Here is a 22,090-nt window from a genome sequence, read left to right on the forward strand (position 1 = left end):
GTGCCCTGCAGCCGAGAGGGCAAACCGCACCCTGGGGTGCAGCAGGACCAGCCGCTCCAAAGGGGTGATCATCCCGCTGTCCTCAGCTCTGGTGCAGCCTGGCCCGGAGCACTGTGTGCCGTTCTGGGCCCTGCCATTTAGGAAGGGAGTGAAGGTCCTTGCATGCATCCAGAGGAGGGCAACAAAGCTGGTGAAAGGGCTGGAAGGGGTGTGCTCTGAGGAGCGGCTGAAGGCTTTGCGTTTGTCTGGTACAGAGAAAAGGAGGCTGAGGGGCGACCTCGTTGTTCTCTGCAGCTTCCTGAGGAGGGGAAGCGGCGAGGGAGGTGCTGAGCTCTTCTCCCTGGGATCCAGCGATGGGAGGCGTGGGAGTGGTTCAAAGCTGCACCAGGGGAGGCTCAGACTGGACATTAGGAAGCGTTTCCTCAGTGAGAGGGTGGTCAGCCACTGGAACGGGCTTCCTAGAGAGGTGGTCGATGGCCCAAGGCTGTCAGGGTTTAAGAGGCATTTGGACACTGCCCTTAACAACATGCTTTAGCCTTTGGTCAGCCCTGAATTGGTCAGGCAGTTGGACCAGCTGCCTGTTGTAGGTCCCTTCCCACTGAAATACTCTATTCTGTTCTGTTCTGTTCTGTTCTGTCAGCAGCCAGCAGAGGTTTTGCTTGCAGAACTGGGTTCTCTTTGTGTTCCTAAGCAAACAGCTTCAATACAGCACAGCTCAGAAAGGCATCTGCCTCAAGTGTATTGGGAAACTCAACCCATAGAAAGCACGATCCATGTAACTTGTTCTTAAATTCAGTCTGTGCAGGGTGATTATGTTTTAAATTCATTTTCTAAGACTAAGTGCATAGAAAATGGCATTTCTGGAGAGTGCTTTTCTAGCAAGGAAGCAATAAATTCAGTGTAAAACAGCCCCCTGTGCTGTTAGGCAGCAGGGGCCCGTACTCAGCCAGCTGGGCACGCCTATCTGCAGCGCATAACATTTCCAAAGAAAAGCCACTTTCCTATTAGACAGGCAGCAGGGCCGGTAAAGGGAAGGAAGGAGGAAGAGATGGAGATGTACGTGCACAATAAAGCAAGATTTGTCTTTTGATGAACGACAAAACCATCTTCTAGGGATACATGGGGAATCCCACAACCTTCCCTCTCCCCCTTTTGCTGTGTATGAGATGAGCATTTATGAATGAAGGATCTTCATTTAGCTCTTTTTCCATTTTAAACTACCTATGTCCCATCTCTGCTAAAGCCTGCACATGCCTAGGGCATAGCAGTATTTTTGCAAAATCCTCTCTTTTTCGGGAGAATGTCCATTTTTTCTCTCCAAAAGCCACTAGAGGGCATTGGCAAACCGAAGGAATATCCGACACGGTTGTCACCGCCTGCTAAAGAAGTTTTGAGGGCCGAGAACGATAAAATGGCAAGTACACAGCCTTGCACTCTGTCCTTCGTGTTTGCTTGCAGACACACAGATAAGCGATGTCACACAGGGGCTGATTTTTGCCGCTGTTTATCCAGAGGTCCGATTTGCAATAGATAAATCTCCCTTATTATGGCAAGCACAAATGAAACCAGCGGCGCTTTCTTTAAGGCTTGTGAAGGAGTGGAGTCCCAGCTGTATTTTTAGCTCTCTGCTTTATTGGACTGCACTTGGCAGTGTCTCCTGGGTGCTCGGTTGTTTGGCAATTCTCCTCTTCTGGCAAGTTAAAACCACCCTGAATCGCAGCTTTCCTGCTGCTTAATATTACCGGATGGTTCTTGCTCCTTTTAAGACACCATGTGTGATTTCTGCTGCTATATCAAGTTCAAATATTTAACTTCTCCGGAAAGAGCCTGGACCTGTTAGGCTCAGTGATGGAGTACTGTCCCTTCTAAGAGCACTTGGCAGCCAAGTGGTAGGAGCAAGCTGGCATCTTGAGATCTTGGCCTGACTATATTCCAGCTTTTCCCTTTGAGTTTCAGGAGGAATTAAAAAAATACAGAACAAAGGCTTTGGGATATGAAATTTTTTAAGGGAGCCCCTCAAAGGACTCCCCAAAATTACTTAGATGCTCAGGAGTGAAGTATTAGAGTGCCTGGTAGTTTTGCAGTGCCTGATGCCTGGGCTGGGAGTCTAACTCTGTGTGCTTGGTGCATGGGCCATGAGGGCATTTGGGGATGTCACATGGGGTCCCCAGTTCTCATCAGCCTCCATCCCTGACCTGGGCTGAGCGAAGCTGGGAACCATCTGGGATGTTGCTGCTCCCTGGGCCAAAAGCACTCCTGGGGCCACGTTAGCGATTTAATGAGTATGCATGTGCCTTGCCACAACCCAAAACGCCACAGCCATCCCCTGTTCATCCCCTGGCATGACAGTGGGGCTGCCCCTGCTTCTGCCCACAGCCATGCAGCTGCCCCTGGTCTCCACAGAGCATCTATTGCCATTGGGTGCTTGAAATCTCTTGTCACAAGCTGCTCCGAAAGCCAGGCTGGATGTTGCTCCTTTCAACTCTTCCTCCACGTGAGCAAGACTTGGACCTGTTCCTGCAATATCCAGGAGGAGAAACATGAGGCTGCACCCGCAGGAGCGGGAGAATCAGGTGCTGGAGACACACAGCTCTAATTCAGGGTCATTATAACATCCCTGGTGCCAAGAGGAGCGTTTCTTTCCGCGTTTCGATGACAGGAACAGCTTGTGCTGCTCAGCCATGATTTATTGCGTAGGGCAAGAGGGAAGCAATAGCCTGGCAGCTCACAGACAGGGTGCACGTGCTTCTCCTGTGCCTCATTCACCTCTCACTATCTGAAAGCCTTGCTAGAGCTACTTGGTCCCCAGCACTGCCAGGCAAAGCTGCGATCCCAGGAGCACACCTTGGGAAGCCTCTGGAAAATGCAGTGCTTCATGCAGGTTTTACTGTGTGAAGATACTAGGTGTCACAGCAATATGTTATCCAATGGTATTAGAAAAACACGGCTGGGCACAGTACTATAATGCTCATATATAACATTCCCATCCTTTTCTCCAAAGCTGGGTGGTGAGGAAGCAGCTAAACCAGGAAACGAACTAGATTTTGGAAGACTGGTGCTCCCCACATCATTGTGAGGAGCAGAAAAAAGGAGACAAAAATCCAAATCCTACCCTGGGGCTGCTATCCTTTATCAGAATAACTCCCCAAATCTCTAGTTAAAATTGTACCACTTCTTCATCCGTTTGTTCCCTTGCTCACTTGCAGGCAAAAATGATGGGTATTTGGGAGTATGACTACAATGGTCTCCCCTGCCTCCCGACAGCTATTCGACCTTAATTCCCAGAAAGCTCCTTGGGATGCTTTAACTATGAAAAGCATTTAAGGACCATTAAGTGCTCATCTCTATTTACTCCAAAGTAGTAGCCAACTATTTCTATCCAGGGAAGTGTAATATATAATAATTTCCTACGCAGGGTACCTCAGTGGAGCAGGTTTATTTTCAAGGGAGATCCTTTTATGTTATCCATCCTGGTGGCAGGGTTCTCCTGTAGTTTTACCCTGGCGTGTGGCTCATGCAGTCCCCAGGGAATCAGGTCCCCGGGCCATCTCGAGCCTTTTATCCTCCTCATCTGGACTGACTTGAAAGTCTTCACAGCCTCCACGCTCGTACCAAAATATTTTAGCTCCTCTGGTCGCAGATATTCTCTCTTTGATGGGTTTCATGCACCTACCAATGCGGTGGAGTCAGGGCATGTCTAGCCACAAGTGTTTTGATCCCTCACTCCTCTTCCCAGTGAGCCCAAAATGTAGGTGCATCCATGGGGGTTTTTTTTGAGCATTTACCTTCTGGAGACGGTTTCCTCCAGCTGTGGATGTGTGTGCCAGGCCAGGTTCGGAAACACAGCCAAGCCCCAGGACATGCCCACCTCTCCTCCAGACCTGAGCCGGCCCACAGAGGAGGACAAGCATTGCCCAAGAGCGATTTGGCCAGCTGAGAGGCTGGGAGAGGGAGACAGCTGCCCGGTAGATGGCAATACTGCCATTCCCTCAGCCAGCAGGCTGAGAGGTATAAAACAAGCTGACGGAAATGTGTGGATTAAGCAGCATTGAAAACTCCTAATGGTTGTAGCTGTGAAGAAGAAAACGTAGTTCTATTAACCGCTTATCTGAAGCCTCACTTCAGGCAGAGCTCTGGCAAAACAGGAGTTTTTGCTCTTTTATGCAGGGAAAACACTGACGCCAGAATACTTACATTTATTCAGTGCATTTAGCATCACCTGTTTCCCCAGATGCTGGGGACTCACAGCTGCTCCAGAGATGATTACCACAGAGGGGCCCTCCCATGGTGCAGAAATCAATCTGCTTTTATTTTGGCGTGTGATTTGGGCTGATTTGGTGGAGAGGACACTTCCTTATAGCGCGATGAGGATTTCTGTGATGTTGAACACCATTACCCAACGAATAAGAAATAACAGCTGAACTTTTTTTTTTTTTTAACCCATCCCATAGCACTGACAGACTGAAACTCAAATGGGCCACAGGAACGTGTCAACAATTGCCAATTCTGCAGTGCCTTTTTTATGGGAAAGTCAAGCTGACTTCTAGGTCTGAGTTAAAACCTCAGTGCCTGCAAACTTCTGCTCAATTCCATGGAAGATATACATGCACGGACAGAGAAAGTGCGTGTTGCAGTCATAGAGGTCTTGAACCCAGCAGGGATGCAGAGGCATCACCTGGGATGCTTTTATTGCCTTTGCAGAAGGCCTGGGGCAACTGTACCCCCTGCAGTGTCATGCTGCTCAGCCAAGCAGTGCAAACCTGCCTTTTTTCTTCTATCGACCAGACAAGTGATGAGGAAAGGTATTTTTTTTCCCAATGCTTCTGCCTCCAAAGCAGACATGAGCCTCTTGCATGCAGGAACTCGCCCTATGGAAATGCCCCTGCTGCTGCAGAGCCAACACCCCTGCCCTCACCTTGCCCTGCAGCTCCTGGGTTGTTTGTTTTGTTATTTTTCCTGCCAGTGATAAAGTCCAGGATCCTATCCGTCATTTTATAGCTGGTCCTTCTGAGAAAAGTCCTCGGGTGTCTCATTCCCACACGGCGCCAAGTCTGGAGGAGCCTCGCCTCGCGTCGCAGCCCGTCCCCGTCCCCGCCAGCCACGGGTCGTCAAGTGACTCATCTCTTTTCTGGAGGCTGCTCCGCCACCCGGAGAGAAATGCTTTCTAGTCTGGTGGCTACACGCACGGTTCAACTCTTGTAGGCACCTAAAAATGAAACGATAGCAGGCAATGAGTAATTCTGTGCCTCTGGGTGTTACAAGCGAGGCATACAGGGTGGCTGTACGGAGGAAAAAAAAAGAGAAAATAAATGAAAATAAAGAGGGTGATGAAGCCCTAAGCAAGGTAGGGAGTGCACCGATGGGTTTAATTGGGGTCAATGAATAACCAGTTCCCAGGAATGCGAAGAAGCACCACCACTCGCTGTCAAATGTACGTGAGTCCCAGCTCTGTGTCACCAGGTTGGGGCACGTCCATCCTGGCATGCGTAGAAAGTCAGCCGGGCTCAACCCTGCCGTGGCCAGGAAGCAAATCGAAGGCTGCGCCTGGTTTCGCCCCTTTTAAGATGCAGCCTTATAAAAGCAGAGTGGCCACGGCTTTAGCATCAGCCCCTTGCAGAGGGACGATCCCCGACCAGCTGGGGAAGCTCCTCCAGGGCTTCTCCTGCCTCGCTCCTCAAGGCGAACATGAACTCCTCTTGGCACAAAGAGGCCGTGATAAACTCTGCTGCTTCCCCGTGGAGATGCCTGTGCCGGAGGCTGGTTGATGGGATGCAGCACTTTCGGGGCTGTTTCAGCACCGTCCCTGGGTGGGTGACGGGTCCCCCGGCCATGATGCTGGAGCACAGCGCAAAGTCCTCACCGTGAGCCGAAAACCCACCAGTGCAGCAACTAGAGCCATATGCTGGGGGCTCTTCCCCTCCCCATCAGAAAATAATTAATGTAAGAGGGAATTATAGGTGCAAATCCCATAAAAAAAAAAAAACCAAAAAAAACACAACAAAAAACACCCCACAATCAAACACATCCTTCTGGGTGGGGAAACTGGAGCCGGGCTTCACCGCACGTTGCAGAGCAGCCACAGACGGGGCTTTTTTTCAGTATTGCTGCTTTTACGGCTGAGCAAATAATTTGTAACAAATAGTTTATTCAATTAATTGAGCTTCTCTGCTCGGGGGGCAGATGGCAACCTTTAGAAACGGATTCCCAATGGAAAACTAGACAATGGCATTCTGGGGCCAATTTCCCTTGCTTTCAGGTCAATGCCAGTGGTTATGATTTATGCCTATGCTGCCAGACTCAAGCCCATGGGATAGGTGTGCGTTTCCCCTTCCAGGTTTCTGGGTTTTATTCAGCTTTTCCTTTGCACCGTGGGCTGGCTCCCATCCTCACCTCCTTCTTATTTCCCTGCTGTTGCCAGGACCAAGAGTATTTTTTCTGCTTTTCCCTTGGGGCGCAGGATTGTGGTGATGCTTCTTTTTGGCTGCGTCCTTCCAGGTCCCACAGGTGCCATGGGGTGAAGACAAATGATTTGTAGCCTGCAAGGGAAAGAGTTTTCCAGGGGCTCCCAAGGGTTTCCTAAGATTTCTGCTATATGCCCTTCAGCGATGGGGATGCTGCCACCATCACTGTCTTTTCCATCGTCCCGTGGAGAGGGGCAGCCACCACCCACAAGCCAAGCATGTCTGGGAAACAACACAGCCAGACCCCAGCCCCATGCACTGATTTTTACCCTTTTTTGCAAGGGGTGGGGAGGGCACTGTGTCACACAAGTGACACTGGTGGAGCAGGAAGCAACTTGAACAGGACAAGTGTCACGTACCACCGCAAAGCGGTGTGCCAGGGACATTGCCATGGCGTGACCGAGCGGCTGGAGACACCCTGGGAGCCTCAGGAGACGCTCTCTGGGGCACAGATCTTGCTCTGCCAAGCAAGAGGTTGCATCACATTTTTGCCCTCAAATTAATTAAGCAGTTTGCCAAAAACAGTCCCTTCTAAGTCCCAGGCCTGGGAGAAACTGCGCTTGCCAGCCAAGACTCTCTCCTGGCCAAAATGTGCTGTTTCAGCTTAAAATTTGGAAGCTGGGGCTGGCACTGGGTGCCTGCCTGCTAGGAAACCCATCTCTGGATGAACTCAGAGGGACCCTGGGGCACCCCTCATGCACCTCCAGCTGCCCCAAGAGCTTCTCCTCTGTGACCTCCCAAGGCTTCAGTAGCGTTCCCTGCTACGTTTCAGTATCGAGGTGACATCAAGGATGTGATGGACCTGGGGACACCTCAGAGGCTGCCTGGGAAGCGCCTCCCCTTTGCATACCCAGCTGCCACGCATGGAGGATGGCTCCGCAGGGATGGATGAGCTGCTTCGGCTCCGGGCCTTCTCCAGGGAAGATGTCCCCTTTGCGCTGGGGACTGACCCTACAGCTGGTTTCCCACTATGGGACTGGCCCTATGCCAGTGCTCAGGCCCCCCAGGATCCCCCTGTGCCTTTCCCCAACACGAGGGCATGGGGATGCTCTTCCCTGGGCTGCTTTTAGGGGGCTGAGCAAAGCGACAGGGGTCCCCAAGCTCAGGAGAAGCCTCTTGGAGGACACCAGGCTGGGACAAGGGCTGCTCCTGCCCCAGTAGGATGCTTCCATCTCAACCCCAGGGCATCCACAAGCTTCAAAAAGGGGCCAAAAAAGCCAAAAACAAATAAAAAAGGGACAACTATGACATACAGTGCAGTGTACACACCCTCATCCAAGTTTTCGAGCCACAGTAAAGGATAAACAGGGCGAAGGTGCTGCCATATTCAAACAAAATTCTTTTATTGAAAGTGTAATGGAAATTTCTTCATATTGCTTTGATGAAATGAGAGACAGCAGCTGTAGACAAATATGCTTTTTTATAAACAAATGCAAATGGATAAGGTAAAAATAAAGCATTTTTTTAAACTTGTACCTTTAAGCAACATAATCACAATATATACACAAAGAAAGCTAAAATAAAGCTATGTTGAAACCAAAGCGTTTCAATCAATACATTAGATAATTACAGATTGTGTCAATAAATACCCAGTTTTTAAACTGTTTAACAGGCAACTTTTTACACAGATACGGAGAAGAAAAAAAATTATATATTTACAATTCAGTGCCCTGGCAAAAAAGAAAAAAAAAAAAAAAAAAAAAAAGAGAGAGAAAAAAAATCTTTTTTTTTTTTTTTTTTTTTTGGCACCAACACAAATAAAAAGAATAAATTATAGAAAAAAAATCCACAAAGGCAGGAGTCTATCCCGGTCATAATTAAAAAAAAAGTGTGTGTGTATATATATATAAAATATAAGTATATATTTTATATATATAAATATATATATGCAGAGAAACCTAGGAATGTTATAAAATATATTAGTGCCAATAAATACAGAACGGTACCAGACTTTCAACTGTCAGTATTTTTGATGCAGTCTGAAGGATAGAAACTACCACCTAGGAAATAACTGAAGGGGATTTCTCAGTCTGAAGAAACGACGATGACGACAACAAAAAATAATAATAATAATTATATATATATATATCCAGAAAATCCTCCATCTGCCAGTAGTATTCCTACAGTCGCCCTCCTGCCCGGCGGGGAGGTCCCTGGAGGCGAGCGTGGGACAAGCGCCCGCTCGTGGCCGCAGCAGGTCAGCTCTGCTTCCAAGCTGACCGGCTCAATACCAGGGAAGATGCACTATTAAATAGTAATAATAATGATTAAAAACCCCCCAACCAACCCAGCCTTCACCATATTCGTACGCCAGAAGTTTCTCAAATTGCCGGCAGGTTTGCCTGAGGCGCCTGTCGAACAGCAGGTACCCAAGAGCATCGTCCCTGTCATCAGGGATATAAACAGTTCAGCCAATGGAAAAAATCCTCAAATCCATATATTGGGGTTTTTTTTCCCCCCATCTGGGTGTCTCCACGCTCCCAGGAGCTCCCACCAGCACCCTGCTCCCAGGGCAGCGGGGCTGGGATGCCAGAACTGCTGCCTCTCCCCGGTGCCCTAATGCCAGGAATCACTCCCATCACCCCATCTCACCGTTTCCAAGGGGGGATTTAAATCCAGTAGGTTTTAAAGCCGTTTGTTGTGGGTTTTTTTCCATACGGCTGGCGTAGGCACTTAGTGTATCACTGACGTACAGATTGTATGTCCAGTTACATCTCGTGACCAAATAGTGTCATGTTCTCAGACTGATTTAAATAGCAGAAGGCCAAGAGGGCCTCCAATATCCTTCCTAAACACGATGATTTCTCTCATTTTAAAAACCAAAAGCCTGCAAGTTTTTTCAGCTTTGCTTTCAGGTGTTATTTTTCCTTCCCTCTAAAACCATACTCAAAGGATAAATAAAACAATAACCTTCCTATCCACCTATTTCACTTGATTTACCTGATTTACCTATTAAAAAAAAAAAAATTAGTATAAACAGTCTGACCCACTAGAGCTTGGAGCTGCAGTACCCTCGATGCTGGGGAGTCCTAAGGAGCACTTGCTGAGCGTGAGCACAGTGTTGCTGTTGTTGGCTTTGCTCTCCCAAAATCCCCCCAGGGCTGCAAAGGTCCTTCTCGTTACAGCCCCCCCACCGCTGCTAACAGTTCCTCTGCATATTCAGGCACCATAACTGATCGGGAAAGATCTCATGGCCACATCCTTAGGAAATTAAATAAATTACAAAATAATTTATGAAAAGGGATTTGGGGTGGGGTTTTTTTTTGTTGTTTAAATAGAGCTAGTTCATGTTATTTCTTGAATAGCTGCAGGTTTTGCTTGTTTGGCTCTCCACAGCGTATCTCCGTGATATCTACAGAGATCAGACACCACCATCATGTCTGCTAGAGGGCTGATCGACACCAAAGGACGTTGCACAAACGTTTCCCTCATCCCTCCCTTTCGCTTGCATTCGGCTCTCTCAGAAACGTGAGGTGAAGACCAAACAGCCAACATCTTTCAGACTCAGAAAAACCAGGGTTGTCTTTAGGATGGGTGCTGCTGAAGACCTTATTGCCCTTCCAGGTCACTGATAAACCACAGTGCTATTCATGGACTACAGGTAGAAAATAAATAAATACAGATATATTATGCAAAAAAAATATGATTGTACACATAATACATCTGAGGTATTACCAATTTAAATAAGGTTTCACGCTAGTTCAAGCTTCGGTGGCTAGTTAAATTCTGGAATTTGCAATAAATAGATGAAGAATGATTATGTATATAGTGTATGGATCTCTTCTGTAAACCTTGTCCGATTTAAACGTAAGAGCGTGTTGGGCTAACTCTTACGCAAACGACAAATTTTCACAATAAATACAGCTTCAAAAAGTTGTCTTAAAAAGTTCCTGCAACACTGAAACGTTTCTAGAAGGGGCTGTGTGTACGACTGGCACCGTTAGCGAGGAGTATTTCTCAACAGGTCTTTTCATATAAAACACAAGGAAATTCATACGTGAAAGTCTTTTTCCCCTCCCTCCCCACCCCACCCCACCATGAAAGTTTAGAAATTTTTGCACAAACAGCGAGAGAACTGATTGTAGCTGCAGTATGTCAAAACGTCCACGTTCTATAAAGACCAAAAATAGTTCGTTTGCTTAGAAAGTCTTTTTTTTTTTTTCCTCCTTATTTTTGTGTAGCGCATCATCCTTTCAGTGAAAGTTCGCCCATCTGACTGTTTATCAGCGTTCCTTTCGGCGCCGGTCCTTGCTGCCCGAGCCACACGGGCGTTTCACACTTTCACCGTCTCCATCAGCGATGACTTGATGGCGTCCTCCAAAAGTTGATTGTCTGTGAAAGGGGCTGGGGTTTCAGGGACGGATTCGGACAAACCGATGAGGGACTCCAAGAAACAGGAGCCCTGATCTCCGGCTTGTGGGAAGCCAGGGAAATTAGGCAACTGAAACTGTAACGCTGAGAAGTTATCGAGGTTCTCGTACTCCTTTAAGGAGTTGTAAAGGGGTCCCAAGTTATAGTCTGAGAAGGACTGGAAGAAATCCAGGGAGTCAGAGGAAAGGCTGAGGTCGGCGTAGCTCTTGGAGCAGGGCTCGGCCGGGGACGAGGCGCAGCAGGACAGCCCATCACACCGCGCGTGGGCAGCGTCCTCCAGCAAACCCCCGCTGTCCTGGTTGGCATTCTCATCCAGGCACTCGGAGAGGTGGGACAAGTGGCCGGGGATAGGCTTGGCCTCACCGCCGTGGTCCTCGATGAAGAAGTCGGCAGGATGGAAGCAGCTCAGGTCATCCTGGCTGTGGCCACCCTCTTCCTCGGCATCCGAGTCGTTGAAGTGGAGGATGCGGGCCAAGCCGTCGTCGTCCACGTCCGACTGGGATTTGTCGGAGGGGAGGCTCTCGTAGGGCTCCTCCAGGTCCTCGCTGGGGTGGGACGAGATGGAGGAGTCTGTCATGTCGCTGCTGCAGCTGTTCTCCCCCAGGGCTTCCAGGTCGGGGCTGAACTGGAAGGCGGGCGCCAGCGGCACTGCGCGCTCCTCCAAGGAGCCCTTCCCCGCCGCGCATCCCAACGGCGGGAGCCGCTCCCGGAAAGGGGGCTCGGCCTCCGCCACCTTCTCGCTGCTCTGCTGCTGCTTCTCCAGCTCCAGCTTCATGATGGTGTGGATGAAGTGAGTCTGCACGCGGGCCTGGTTGAACTCGATCCTGCCCTCGGTGTTGCCACAGCCGTCCTTGGTGCAGCCGCAGGGGAAGGAGGTGTGATCCATCTGGCACGGGGAGAAGCAGAGGTGGAGCGTTAGGATCGAACCCGGCGGCGCAAAATCGAAACCGCCTGCGACTCACCCGCCCTGAGAAACCAAGTAGCAACTGAGGGGTTTTAAAACCAGCCTGAGAAAAAAACCATAATAAAAATAAAAGACACCCTGCTCTTTTGAAGGGTTGTTGTAAAAAAGCTGGATTTCAGTACAACTGAAGAAAGTTAAAGGATTCCAAAAAAAGCAAAACACAATGCTCCAAGAGGAGACATAAGGGGGCAAACGTGAGCTTTTATATATTGCATCATGATATTTAATGCCTGATCCATATCGTGGGCTTCTGCCCCTCGCCAAGGACAAATTGCTCAACAGGCGCCTGCGGCACCTTAATGTCCCGCTTGACACCAGCCGCGAGAGGGGGCCTGCGACACGGAGCACCCATCCGCCTGTGTGCGCCCATCTGCCTGTGCACACCCACCCTACACCACCCCCAGTCTGCAACCATGGCATCAAGGGAGCGAGCGGCACCCAGGAGAGGGAATGTGGCTCCCCAAACACAGCTGGGCAGGCACCCATAAAAAATACAAGGAAAAATATATAATAAGCTGATTGAATATAAAGGGATTGTCCCACTTTGCAGGTGGTCTGCACAGCTAGCTGTGGGCTGCCGCTCAGCTGACACTCCCACGTTTGCCCAAGTGTGCTGGGAGTTGTGACACCAAGGGAAAGCAAAAATAAAACCAGAGGGAGGAGGAGGAATCACAGCCTCATGTGAGGAGCAAGAAGCTTGCGCTTGCCAAGACATTCCCACGTGGCCCATCTCCCTCCACCCGCCGCACCAGGCGGGCGGGAGTCTCGCGGGGATGGATGGGGTGGGCGCACTCACGCTGCGAGCTCGGGCACAGCCCCACGGCTGCAGCAGCAGCGCGGGGCCGGCTGCACACGTGGTTTGGGAAGCGGGTGCCTCACAGCCTGGAGAGCATCTCCAAGGGCTTTTCTCGCCTGCTTCACTCCAAGCACAGGTGGGAACGGATGCATTTTACAGGCTGCCCTAGCTCCGTCCTGCTTGCTCGAAACCCCCTGCTTTAACGTATACACCAGCTGGAGCTGCGGCTTTTCCCCTCGTGTCCAGAGGCAAGGGCAGTACCTGACATTTAATGCCTGCCAAGCTGCAGCTGCAGGTCTCTGGGTCGCAGACCTCCCGGCAGTCGCAGCCGCAGTCCTCCCGGGACAGGCGGATGTTGTGCAGCTCCCGCTTCTCCTCCTTGTCGATCTTCTTCACCCCCATGGCTTTCAGCAGCGCACGTCTCTTCTTGGCGGGGTAGGGCTGGAGGAAGAAGCCATCCTCCAGGTCCACGTTGCTGACGTCGATGTCATCATCGGAGATGTCTTCGATGGTGAGCTGGTTGGCCTCCTCCGATTCCTTCGTGCCGTTCATGGTCAGCTACGGGCAAAAAATGAGCAAAGCATCAGGGGATCTGTTGGGGGGACAGAGCCATCAGCACCCCCAGGTCGGAGAAAAAGGGAAGATCTGCCCCCCTCGGTGGCCAACCCCAGGACCAACATCCGTGTCAGAGCCCCCAAAGAGCTGACAAGACACCTGACATGGGGAGTTCAGCATCTTTTCCATCACTTTTCAAAGGCGGAGAACAAAGCTGAAAACCCCACGCAGGAGCCTGTGCGTTTTGGAGACCCAAACAGGGTTAAGGACCGATGACCCCGGGTCTCAGAGAGCCTCCTACTAAAGAGTGGCCACTACCTAACCAGCTCCTCACCAACCCAGCCCCACGCTTCTACTCACCTTCCATTTCAACGCTTCCAACTTCTCCTCTTTTAGCTTCTCTTCGAGTTTCTCCCGACGAACGTTTTCCTGCTCCTTTGAAAACTCTGCTAGCGTGAACTGCCGGGAGGAGCTGTGTTTGCTCACCATCCCCAGGGTACAGCCCCCGCGACTAGGCACGCTCGTGAACCCCTGGCAGCGTGGGAAGTAAAACACAGTGACCCGGTCAAACTCCACATTGTTCTTCTTTAGTCGCTTGGATTTCTTCAGGATAGACGTGGCTAAAAACGGGGGAAGAAAAAAAAAAAAGGCACAAAGTCAGTACTGCCATCCTGCAGACAGGACAGAAGTATTACAAACAGGCTGTAAACATTACAAACGGGCAGGACTTGTGGTTACTCTCTCAACAGGGACATGATGGGACAAGGTTACAACATCGCTTGATGGCTTCTGGCCATCAGTTTTAGGATCTAACACTTCAAAGGTGGGATGAGAACGGAGAGGAAACTAAGCCAAGTCCTAATGCATTCGAGTCACTGAGAAGATTCACCCTAAGAAACGGCTGCTGCTTCTTCCCGCTTGACCTCCTCCAGGAAACACACATTTGCTTATTCTTCACGTGCAGCAGAGCATAACAAACAAGCAACAAACCACCCTACGCTCCTGTCTTGCTCTAAACCCAAGCACCCTGCCCCATGTTCAGGAGCTCGTGGTCTGCTCATAGGATGCCGGAGCACTGACACTCCAGTGCTGCGTGGCTTCAGCTTTTGGGGCAGGGCAGCAAACAGCCAAAACGGCTGTTTTTCTGGTACTTCCTTCCCCCATCCACTGGGAGGAACTATGAATCTATAGTTTATTCTCAAGAGGCTCATCTGAGAGCAGCTGCAAAGATGTTAATCTTTATGCAGGTGATCCCAGGGTAAACATGGCAATACATGACTCTGGTTTATCTTAAACTGCTGAAACATGCTACACACCATTTAAAGCGGGGCCTCTCCAGAGATACCTGGTTCTGCACATTTGCACGTGCAAACCTAGCAGATGGAGGTGGGCTAATTAGCCAGGGCAGTTTCAGAGTCAGTGAGTTTCCACGAACGTGGCTGGCCGTGGAAAGCCAAGGGAAAAGCAGTGGTACAGGGTTACAGAGCTGCTTTTTCTGCTGCATGAGCATGTCAGGAGCGAGAGCCAGCTACACAAATACTCCATGACGGGGTTTTTCGGTCCCATTCTCTGCTGGTGCATGGATGTCTTGGTTGCCACCACGGAGAATATGGGAAAAAATAACCCAGAAAGGACGGGTGACTCCTGCAGAGCTGGGATCTGAGCCCCGCTCTTCGGACAGCAGAGCCGCAGGCAGCCCCACTGCAGGGAGGCAACCCACAGGACTGCTGAAAACCCCAGGGGCCCGGCTGGCCCCGAAGGCTGGGAAAGTGCAAGACTGGACAGTTAGCTGCACCTACATTTCACAAGTCTCGCTTGGCAAAATATAGCATTTCAGTTTCATATGGAAAGAAAAGAAAAAAAAAAAAAAAAAAGAAAAAGTGTTCACCCAGCTGTGTCAGCAGCTTCTGCTAAATAGCTGAGGGTTTCACACTGGGCTCTGCAGTCGCTTTGATGATATCTTTGCACTGTGCGTTGCATTTTCATAATAACCTTGACTCAATCTTCTAAAACATTAGCTCTTTATCAAAAGGCAAGTTAACCACCGCAATCATCTATCGGCTGAGCTGCTGCACTTTGGCATTTGCTTCTCTCTCCCCGCACCCCTCCTCTGAAATTGTTTTCCCATTCCTGACCCTTTTCCAATTGAGCCAGAGAATACAAAAAGTTCATTGTTTTGTCACAAAACCTGGGAAGACAAGCAAGAATGAGACTCTTTATTATTACAAGACTTCTAAAGCCTTTTCAGACCACTGCGTGTTTGTGTATGTCTGCTAAGTGGACCTTAACTGCTATATACAGTGGGTGTTCAGTATAATTTACTAGGTTGGACTATTTCTCCTCCATGAAGATGTTCCCCTATTGTATTTTTTACTTTTCCCTTCGCATGGCAGATAAAAGATTTTACAACCTCGTCTTCTGTGTGTTTTCCTAAAAGCTCTCAAAACTGATATTGCTGGGAAAACAAAACAGCATTTATCTGTACTAACAGCAGAGGCAATGTCAAACGTGTCATGTTCTTTGGCAAAGTACTCAACTTATGTAGGAAACAAGTTCTGAAACGGTAATTACGCTGCTGGTTAATCATTTTTAAAAACCAGTGTTATGGGCCTTTACTGTCTGTTTAGTTTTTGCCTATGCAATAGTTTGCCAGAGGACTGAGGGATGGAGGGGTGGTCCTACAGCACTGGCTCGGAGGCACCTGCACCCCTCTGCCCACCCAGGTCCTAGCATCGTTATTCCCAGAAATCTGGACTTCAGCAAAAACATTATAAAGGAACAATCAGTGCTGGGAGGGAGGGCTGAGAAAGACTACCCTGAGGATGCTGGCTGATCATAAAACCAAGATAAAGTGGTGTAACAACAGGGAGCTGGTGTTACGGCCGCTTCCACCCAAGGTGGGCTCCACGAGGGTCTCTGCACGGTGATGATCCACCACCACACTACAAAAACCCTGTGTACAGGCATGCCTGATCCCAGGAAAGGGACTGCCAGAGATACTCACGGGTGAAGCTGGGTGTTAAGGCAGAGCTGGGCTTGGGCTCTCCACGGGAGCTCTCCTCATCCGACTCCCAGCCTGAGGACGCCGAGGAGGAGAGGGGGGAGCAGGAGGAGGAGGAGCAGTAGGTACTGTCATCCCCCAGCTCTTCATACTTCCTTTTCAATACTCCGCTCATGGTGACTCTGTATTTTTCATATAACTGGAAAACAAAGGAGAAAAGCAAAATAAAGCGAGGGAAATACTGGCAGTTCCCGGTGATGAGCAAGATGGCTTTAACCCCCAGCAGGGCTTCTCCACCAGGTCCACCTGGCCATGCAGGTATGATCCCCAAAAAGTGTTCCCCCCGCCCCCCCCCCAAAAAAAAAAAAAACCACACTTTACTGCCCTCCCTGTGCACACCTGCTGAATTTCTCTCCCATTTTACGATGCCGCAGAAAACCCAACTATCGCAGACAACAAACTGTCCGGAAACCAATTCAATCAACACAAATGTTATCAAACGATAAGTATTACATTTTGCTTACTAATTCTTTCATGTTAACTCCTTACTGAGATCGCTTTCTATGCAGTTACAGCTTTAACGTCTTGCTAATTACAAAAATAAGCCAGTTTGTAGAGAACAATCTGTTGGCATGATTTACTTGCTACAGCCCCCTGGGGAAACAGACTTATTAAATGAAGCACTGAAATACAAATATATCAACTGTGAAGAACAGCCCTTCTCCTCACGGTGCCTTTCATAGTCAGTCCCCCATTCAATAAGCTATTCTTGTTTAGGCTGGGTTATGTATCAAGCATAGTAGCAATTAAAAACAACGCAGCTAATTAAAAACAAAGGAGCTCTGTACTTGCCTAGATTCCTAAATTTCCTGCATGTTTTTCCCCTGCTCATCTCAAAGAAAAAAATAAAAAATAACTGTTGCATCTTTTAACCTTTGCTTTCGTTAAGTTTGTGGGTTTTCGTCTCCTGAAATTGCGTAAAACCTATACACTGTGCCTCCAGGGATATCAGAGCCCACCTAACGTGGGATGCTCTTGCACAGACAACGGACAGTTTCTCCTTTTACAGACTAGCAACACCAGATGCCCCTGCTTCTGCAGAAGTCACTGCCAGCTTATTTTGAAGCCAGTGAGCCATACCCAAAGCTGAGAACCAGGCTGCTGCTGGAGGAGTGACTTGCTTTGACCCCATCCCACTGGGCTGTAAGGCACAACAGCAAGATGTAGCCCCAGCCCAGAAACTCCCTCCAGCAAGGTGAGGGGGGGGGGGAGAGCCCCAGCATCATGGGCTTCAATAAGCCCAGAGGTAATACACAAAACCTAAAGCATCCATAAAAGTCGGATGATGCTGGGACAGGCACATGCAGCCCTGGGACAGTGAAAGTGCAGATACAGGGGTACCAGGTACCCAGTCCCCATCCCCTCCCACCAGCTGAAACTCCTCAACCCGCCAAATTTGTTCTTTGTAACCGTAGCACTTTCTCACCCTCTTTTGCATGTCTGAAGTTAATTTTAAGGCTCTGAAAAAGAAGAAAAAAACCCAAAAAACAAAACCCAAACCACCACTCAACCTGCCCTCCTGCCAGCGCTGAGCAGGCAGCACAGAAACCACACGGGCTTCAAACCCTCCCAGCGCTGGGATTTTCAGAATCTCGACAGCATAACACAGATCAGGAGGGGAGCAGACATGGGGGCCTTCAAAGCCCTGCCCCAGCCCCCCGTTAATTATGTTTATCAACAGCTTCCCAGGAGACAATAGTCCCCTAAAAGGTCAAAAAAATCCCTGGATGAAGCAGTTCCTCAGCCTGAAGAAGTTAATCATTCACTGCGACATGCGCCTACATCCCCCACGGCCCCCTGAACCTGGGGGCCAGGGAGAGATCCCCTCCATCCCTCCTCCTCCTCCCTGGAGCTGCAGGTGGTTTTGCCACAAAGGGGTTGTTGGGTTTTCTGGCCTTTATCCAAAACAGATGGGGAGAAGGTGGATTTGGCCACCCTCCAGCCCCAGCAGCACATGTCCTACCTGACACCTGGGTTAACCCCTTTCCTGCCTGCGCCCCAGCAAAGCAGAGCTTGCAGGCAGCCACGACACCCAAACCAGTCACCTGGCTGCATTTACAAACTGGGTTTTTTTGGTGCCTTCTGCTCTGTCTCCCATTTGCTTTAAGAAACAACCAGGAGCAAAGAAACCCTCCAAATCCATGGCGGGGGTCTGAATCAAAACCTGGGCTACAGCCAGAGGTTTGCTCATCCCAGCTGACCCCATCATCCACCTGGGGAGGCCAAAAACTGGAAAAAAAAGAAAAAAAAAAAAAAAAAAGTCCCACGCATGGCTTGAAAGACCATCAGTTCATGTCATAGAGCAACTGCTCGCTGCTCCAAAGGACACCTCCGATGCTGCCGGTGAAGCGTGCCACTGTCCAGCCAAGGGAGGGAGAAACCAGCTCCCCAAAAAGCCCGTAGGACATATGCCCAACGGCAAACGCCCTCAGAGATGCGATGTGGACCACATCCAAGCCTCGCGGGAAGGTGGAGGAGCAGCCAAGATCACACTGCTGAAACAGCGATAAATCCCAGGTCTGGCCCAAAAAAAACCCACAAAAAAACAAAAAACAAACCCCAACCCTGTGTGGCATCCATTTCTACCAGGATCTACCTGGTCTGCAGGGCTCTCAGAGAAGCGAGAGGGTGGACATCGCGATGCTGCACAGCGACGCAGCCCTGGTGCTCAGGTCGCCTGCAAACTCAGCAGCGCCCGCCACGGGCTGCATCGCCTCCCCCCAAACCCCACAGCAGGAAAACCCGAAGCGTTTTTCCTCAAGCCAGCTAACCGAATTAACACAAACACCAAGCCAGAGCCAAGGCAAGCTGTGTGTAAGGTGGTGCAATTTTATTTATTTATTTTTAAAAATACTATCATCGCTGATTAGCCACGTCTGGCAGAAGGATGAAGGGAGGCGTGTGCACCTCCCATCTATCAGAATACGCCAAATGCATAGGAAAAAAAAAAAAAAAAAAGCACCTCTGGCATGCTGTGTTATTCCAAACACCTATTGTTTTGTTAACGCAGAGTAGGTGTCGTGCAAACATGATTCTCAATTAATGGGAAAAAGCTGGTGAACCTGTTGCCCACCAGCCAAACACATTCATTTTCCCCCATAACGCCTTCCCCCTCTTTGCTGATTTACGGCCGTGACGTTTTCCACGTCAAGTTTTCAAATCCTTCTCAGGAGCTACACGGGCTGTAGTGGGGCTGCACCCATCCGTGTCTACTGGTATCCACCCACACACACAAAAAAATAATCCTCCAGACAGGGGTTTTGCTGTCAAGGCAAAGACCATCCCCTCCTCGCCCTGGCACCTGGGAGCAGAATTCACGCCAGCGATTTGGACGCTGCCTTGAAAGCCCTGTCACTGAAACCGCTGGCCGCTCAGCCAAAAAAACCCGGAGGCCAATTCAGAAACAGTGAGGATATTTTAATTGCAGTAATTCCGCAAGTAATCTTAAATCCACATTGATGTCTTACAAAGAAGTCACAGAAATGTGCACAGCAGCATGAAAAAAAAAAAAACAGAATCTATCTCTCTCTCCGTGCTTGCCATTGCAAATCTCTGCAGGCACTACCAAGCGCAGGATTTTACCACCTTTTTTTTTTTTTTTTTTTTTTTTACATAACCTGAAATAAAATAATCCTATCTTCCTTTTAGTTGCCAAAAAAGACATTCTGTTCTTGGCTAAGACTTCTTACTCATCTATTCTACTGAAAACAGCTTTTGGAACAAGTACATAATGCAATGGATCAAACCCGCAGGAATTCCTCTCTGGCACCAGAACTCCCACTATCCTGGGAATACTTTCTAACAAATATTTAGCCCAGATGTGCATTCCTTTCTTTTTCTCTCCCTCCTTTTTTTTTTTGTGTGTTTTTTTTTGAAAGCATTAAAGTTTGGGTGGGGGGGGAGCGTGGGGGGGGGTGGCTGTCTAGTTAGGGGGAAGGGAATCGAATCTGCTAAGTCCCATTTCTGGTGCTCAGCAAGTCGCAGGGTAAAGCCCTAATACACTGGAATGCGAGGAATTAATGTTTTAACTATCCTCCTCTTGGACGACGTCTCAACAGTAAATATTTCGAGTAATTTAGATTTAAGAAGGTTTGGCATTTGTTTAGCCAAGCACAGAGTAAGGCAACTAAAACCCCCACCAATGTCCAGTTAGTCTATTTATAAGAGACTGCACAAAGAGGCATCACGGCTTTGTGCAGAAGTACGTGGAGAAGATGTTTCAGCGTTATATTTTGGGGTGGTATATGTGCTTTGCACTGGGCAGGCGAACACAGCAATGCAAGCAAGGCAAAGGAAACTTCTCCCAGCAAGTCCAGTGGCTGCGTTTGCTTGTGCTCCCATGGTATTGCAGGAGAACACCTACAAGCAAGGATATTTTACATTCTGGGCTTTCTGTCGGTGGAGCATCCTAAAGAATGGAAGGATCACGAATCTGTGCACAAGCTACTGAAAGCCAACTTTCTTCTGCAAAGCAATTTGGGTAAAAAACAAAACAAAACAAAAAACCCAAACCTCAGTGAAATGCACTACGACTATGCATTTTCTAGTGACTTTTTGAGCTGGTTTGCCAGCTTTACAAGCACAGCCATCTGCCTGCAGCCCGGGAAGCCAAGGTGGACTCTTCCCAGCACACTGGGATGAGGGCTCGGGTGCCGGGAGCGAGTTAACAACTCCTGAGCCATGAGTCAGAGCAGCTCCTGCTCCCTCCCCCAGAGCCGCAGTGGCTGTGCAGGTCTAGCAGGAGTAAATATTAGTTTAAAAAACACCAGCGCATATTTTAGCCAGGTACAGCTCCAAACGTGACTCACGGAGCAAACCTAGAGGAGCTTTTGGGGTCGGTGTTTATTTGCACGCCGCTGTTTATTGCGTGTCAGGCGACCTTGTTGCGAATATCACCAAAAACTGGTGTGGAGCTGAGCTTCCCGTTTAGCTATCCCAGATACTCGATGTCTAACAGCAGCGGTGATTCCAGTAACGCCTCTGGGTTACTTAATAATCACGGTGCTATCAACACTGAATCATTGCTTGTTCATTTAACTATTTTAATTCTTTGCATATTTACTTAAGTGGTTTCCCCAGTGCCGCTGTGACAGCCTCCCAGATGACAACACTTCCCAATTTTGGGGCTGACCAGGGCCAAGGTGAGCGGGATCATCTCACCGGGACCCTCCGGGGGATGGTCCCGTGTGTGTTCCCAGCCACGCAAGCTGTGCTTTCCAGTTCAGACCAGATTATTTTCACCCAGCTGGGTCTAAGGTTTCATAACCTTGCTCCGGTTAAAAATAGCCTCTGCCTACTATGCAACAGCAAAACCCGAAGTACCCCGTGCTGCGGAGCAGGAGCATGAATCAGTTCGTAGCACCACGAGTTTATTCTCCTGCCAGAGACTGAACAGGCAAAACGCCTTTCCCGGGAAGAACATCAGAAGCGTTTATTCCATCTACTAATTTTGGGACGGCCACAAAGAAAAAGGCTTTTCAGATTTTTCTATCAAGCCCTTTTTTCTCGCTGACAGCTTGAAAGGTAAATAAGAAACATTAGCAAATACATTAAAGGTTATCTGACACGGCCCAAATGAAACGAGGTTCAAATGTACTTGGCGCAGATTGTGCTGTAATAAATACGAAAACAGCGAAGTGTGCTTTGTCTAGGAAAATCCTCTATTTGATTACACCTCATGAATAATTCACACCAGGTTTCCATATTTGTCCTCCTGTAGGTACACGCTGTGCATTACCTTGCCTGCTATATATACGCACGCATTTCCTGCACTGAATTATTAAAGCCTTGCCGGGAGCTGCAGAGTCTCTCTGTGCGGAGAACAAACGCACCAGCCCGAAAATCAACTCCCCAACCCTGACCAGCCTCATCTGCAAACTGCT

General features: G+C 49.1%; 1 protein-coding gene across 1 annotated transcript; it reads right to left on the reverse strand.

Annotated features, from left to right (window-relative positions):
• Positions 1-10,734: 10,734 nt before the first annotated feature.
• CSRNP1 (cysteine and serine rich nuclear protein 1) lies at positions 10,735-16,323 on the reverse strand. Its single transcript, XM_009961972.2, has 4 exons — positions 16,152-16,323; positions 13,508-13,767; positions 12,854-13,150; positions 10,735-11,718 (listed from the first exon to the last, which is right to left on the reverse strand). Exons 1-4 carry the CDS (start codon positions 16,321-16,323, stop codon positions 10,735-10,737), a joined length of 1,713 nt encoding a protein of 570 aa, XP_009960274.2.
• Between the last annotated feature and the right edge of the window lie 5,767 nt (positions 16,324-22,090).

Source organism: Leptosomus discolor, chromosome 6, assembly GCF_034619465.1.
Source record: "Leptosomus discolor isolate bLepDis1 chromosome 6, bLepDis1.hap2, whole genome shotgun sequence".
Classification (NCBI taxonomy): Eukaryota; Metazoa; Chordata; class Aves; order Leptosomiformes; family Leptosomidae; genus Leptosomus; species Leptosomus discolor.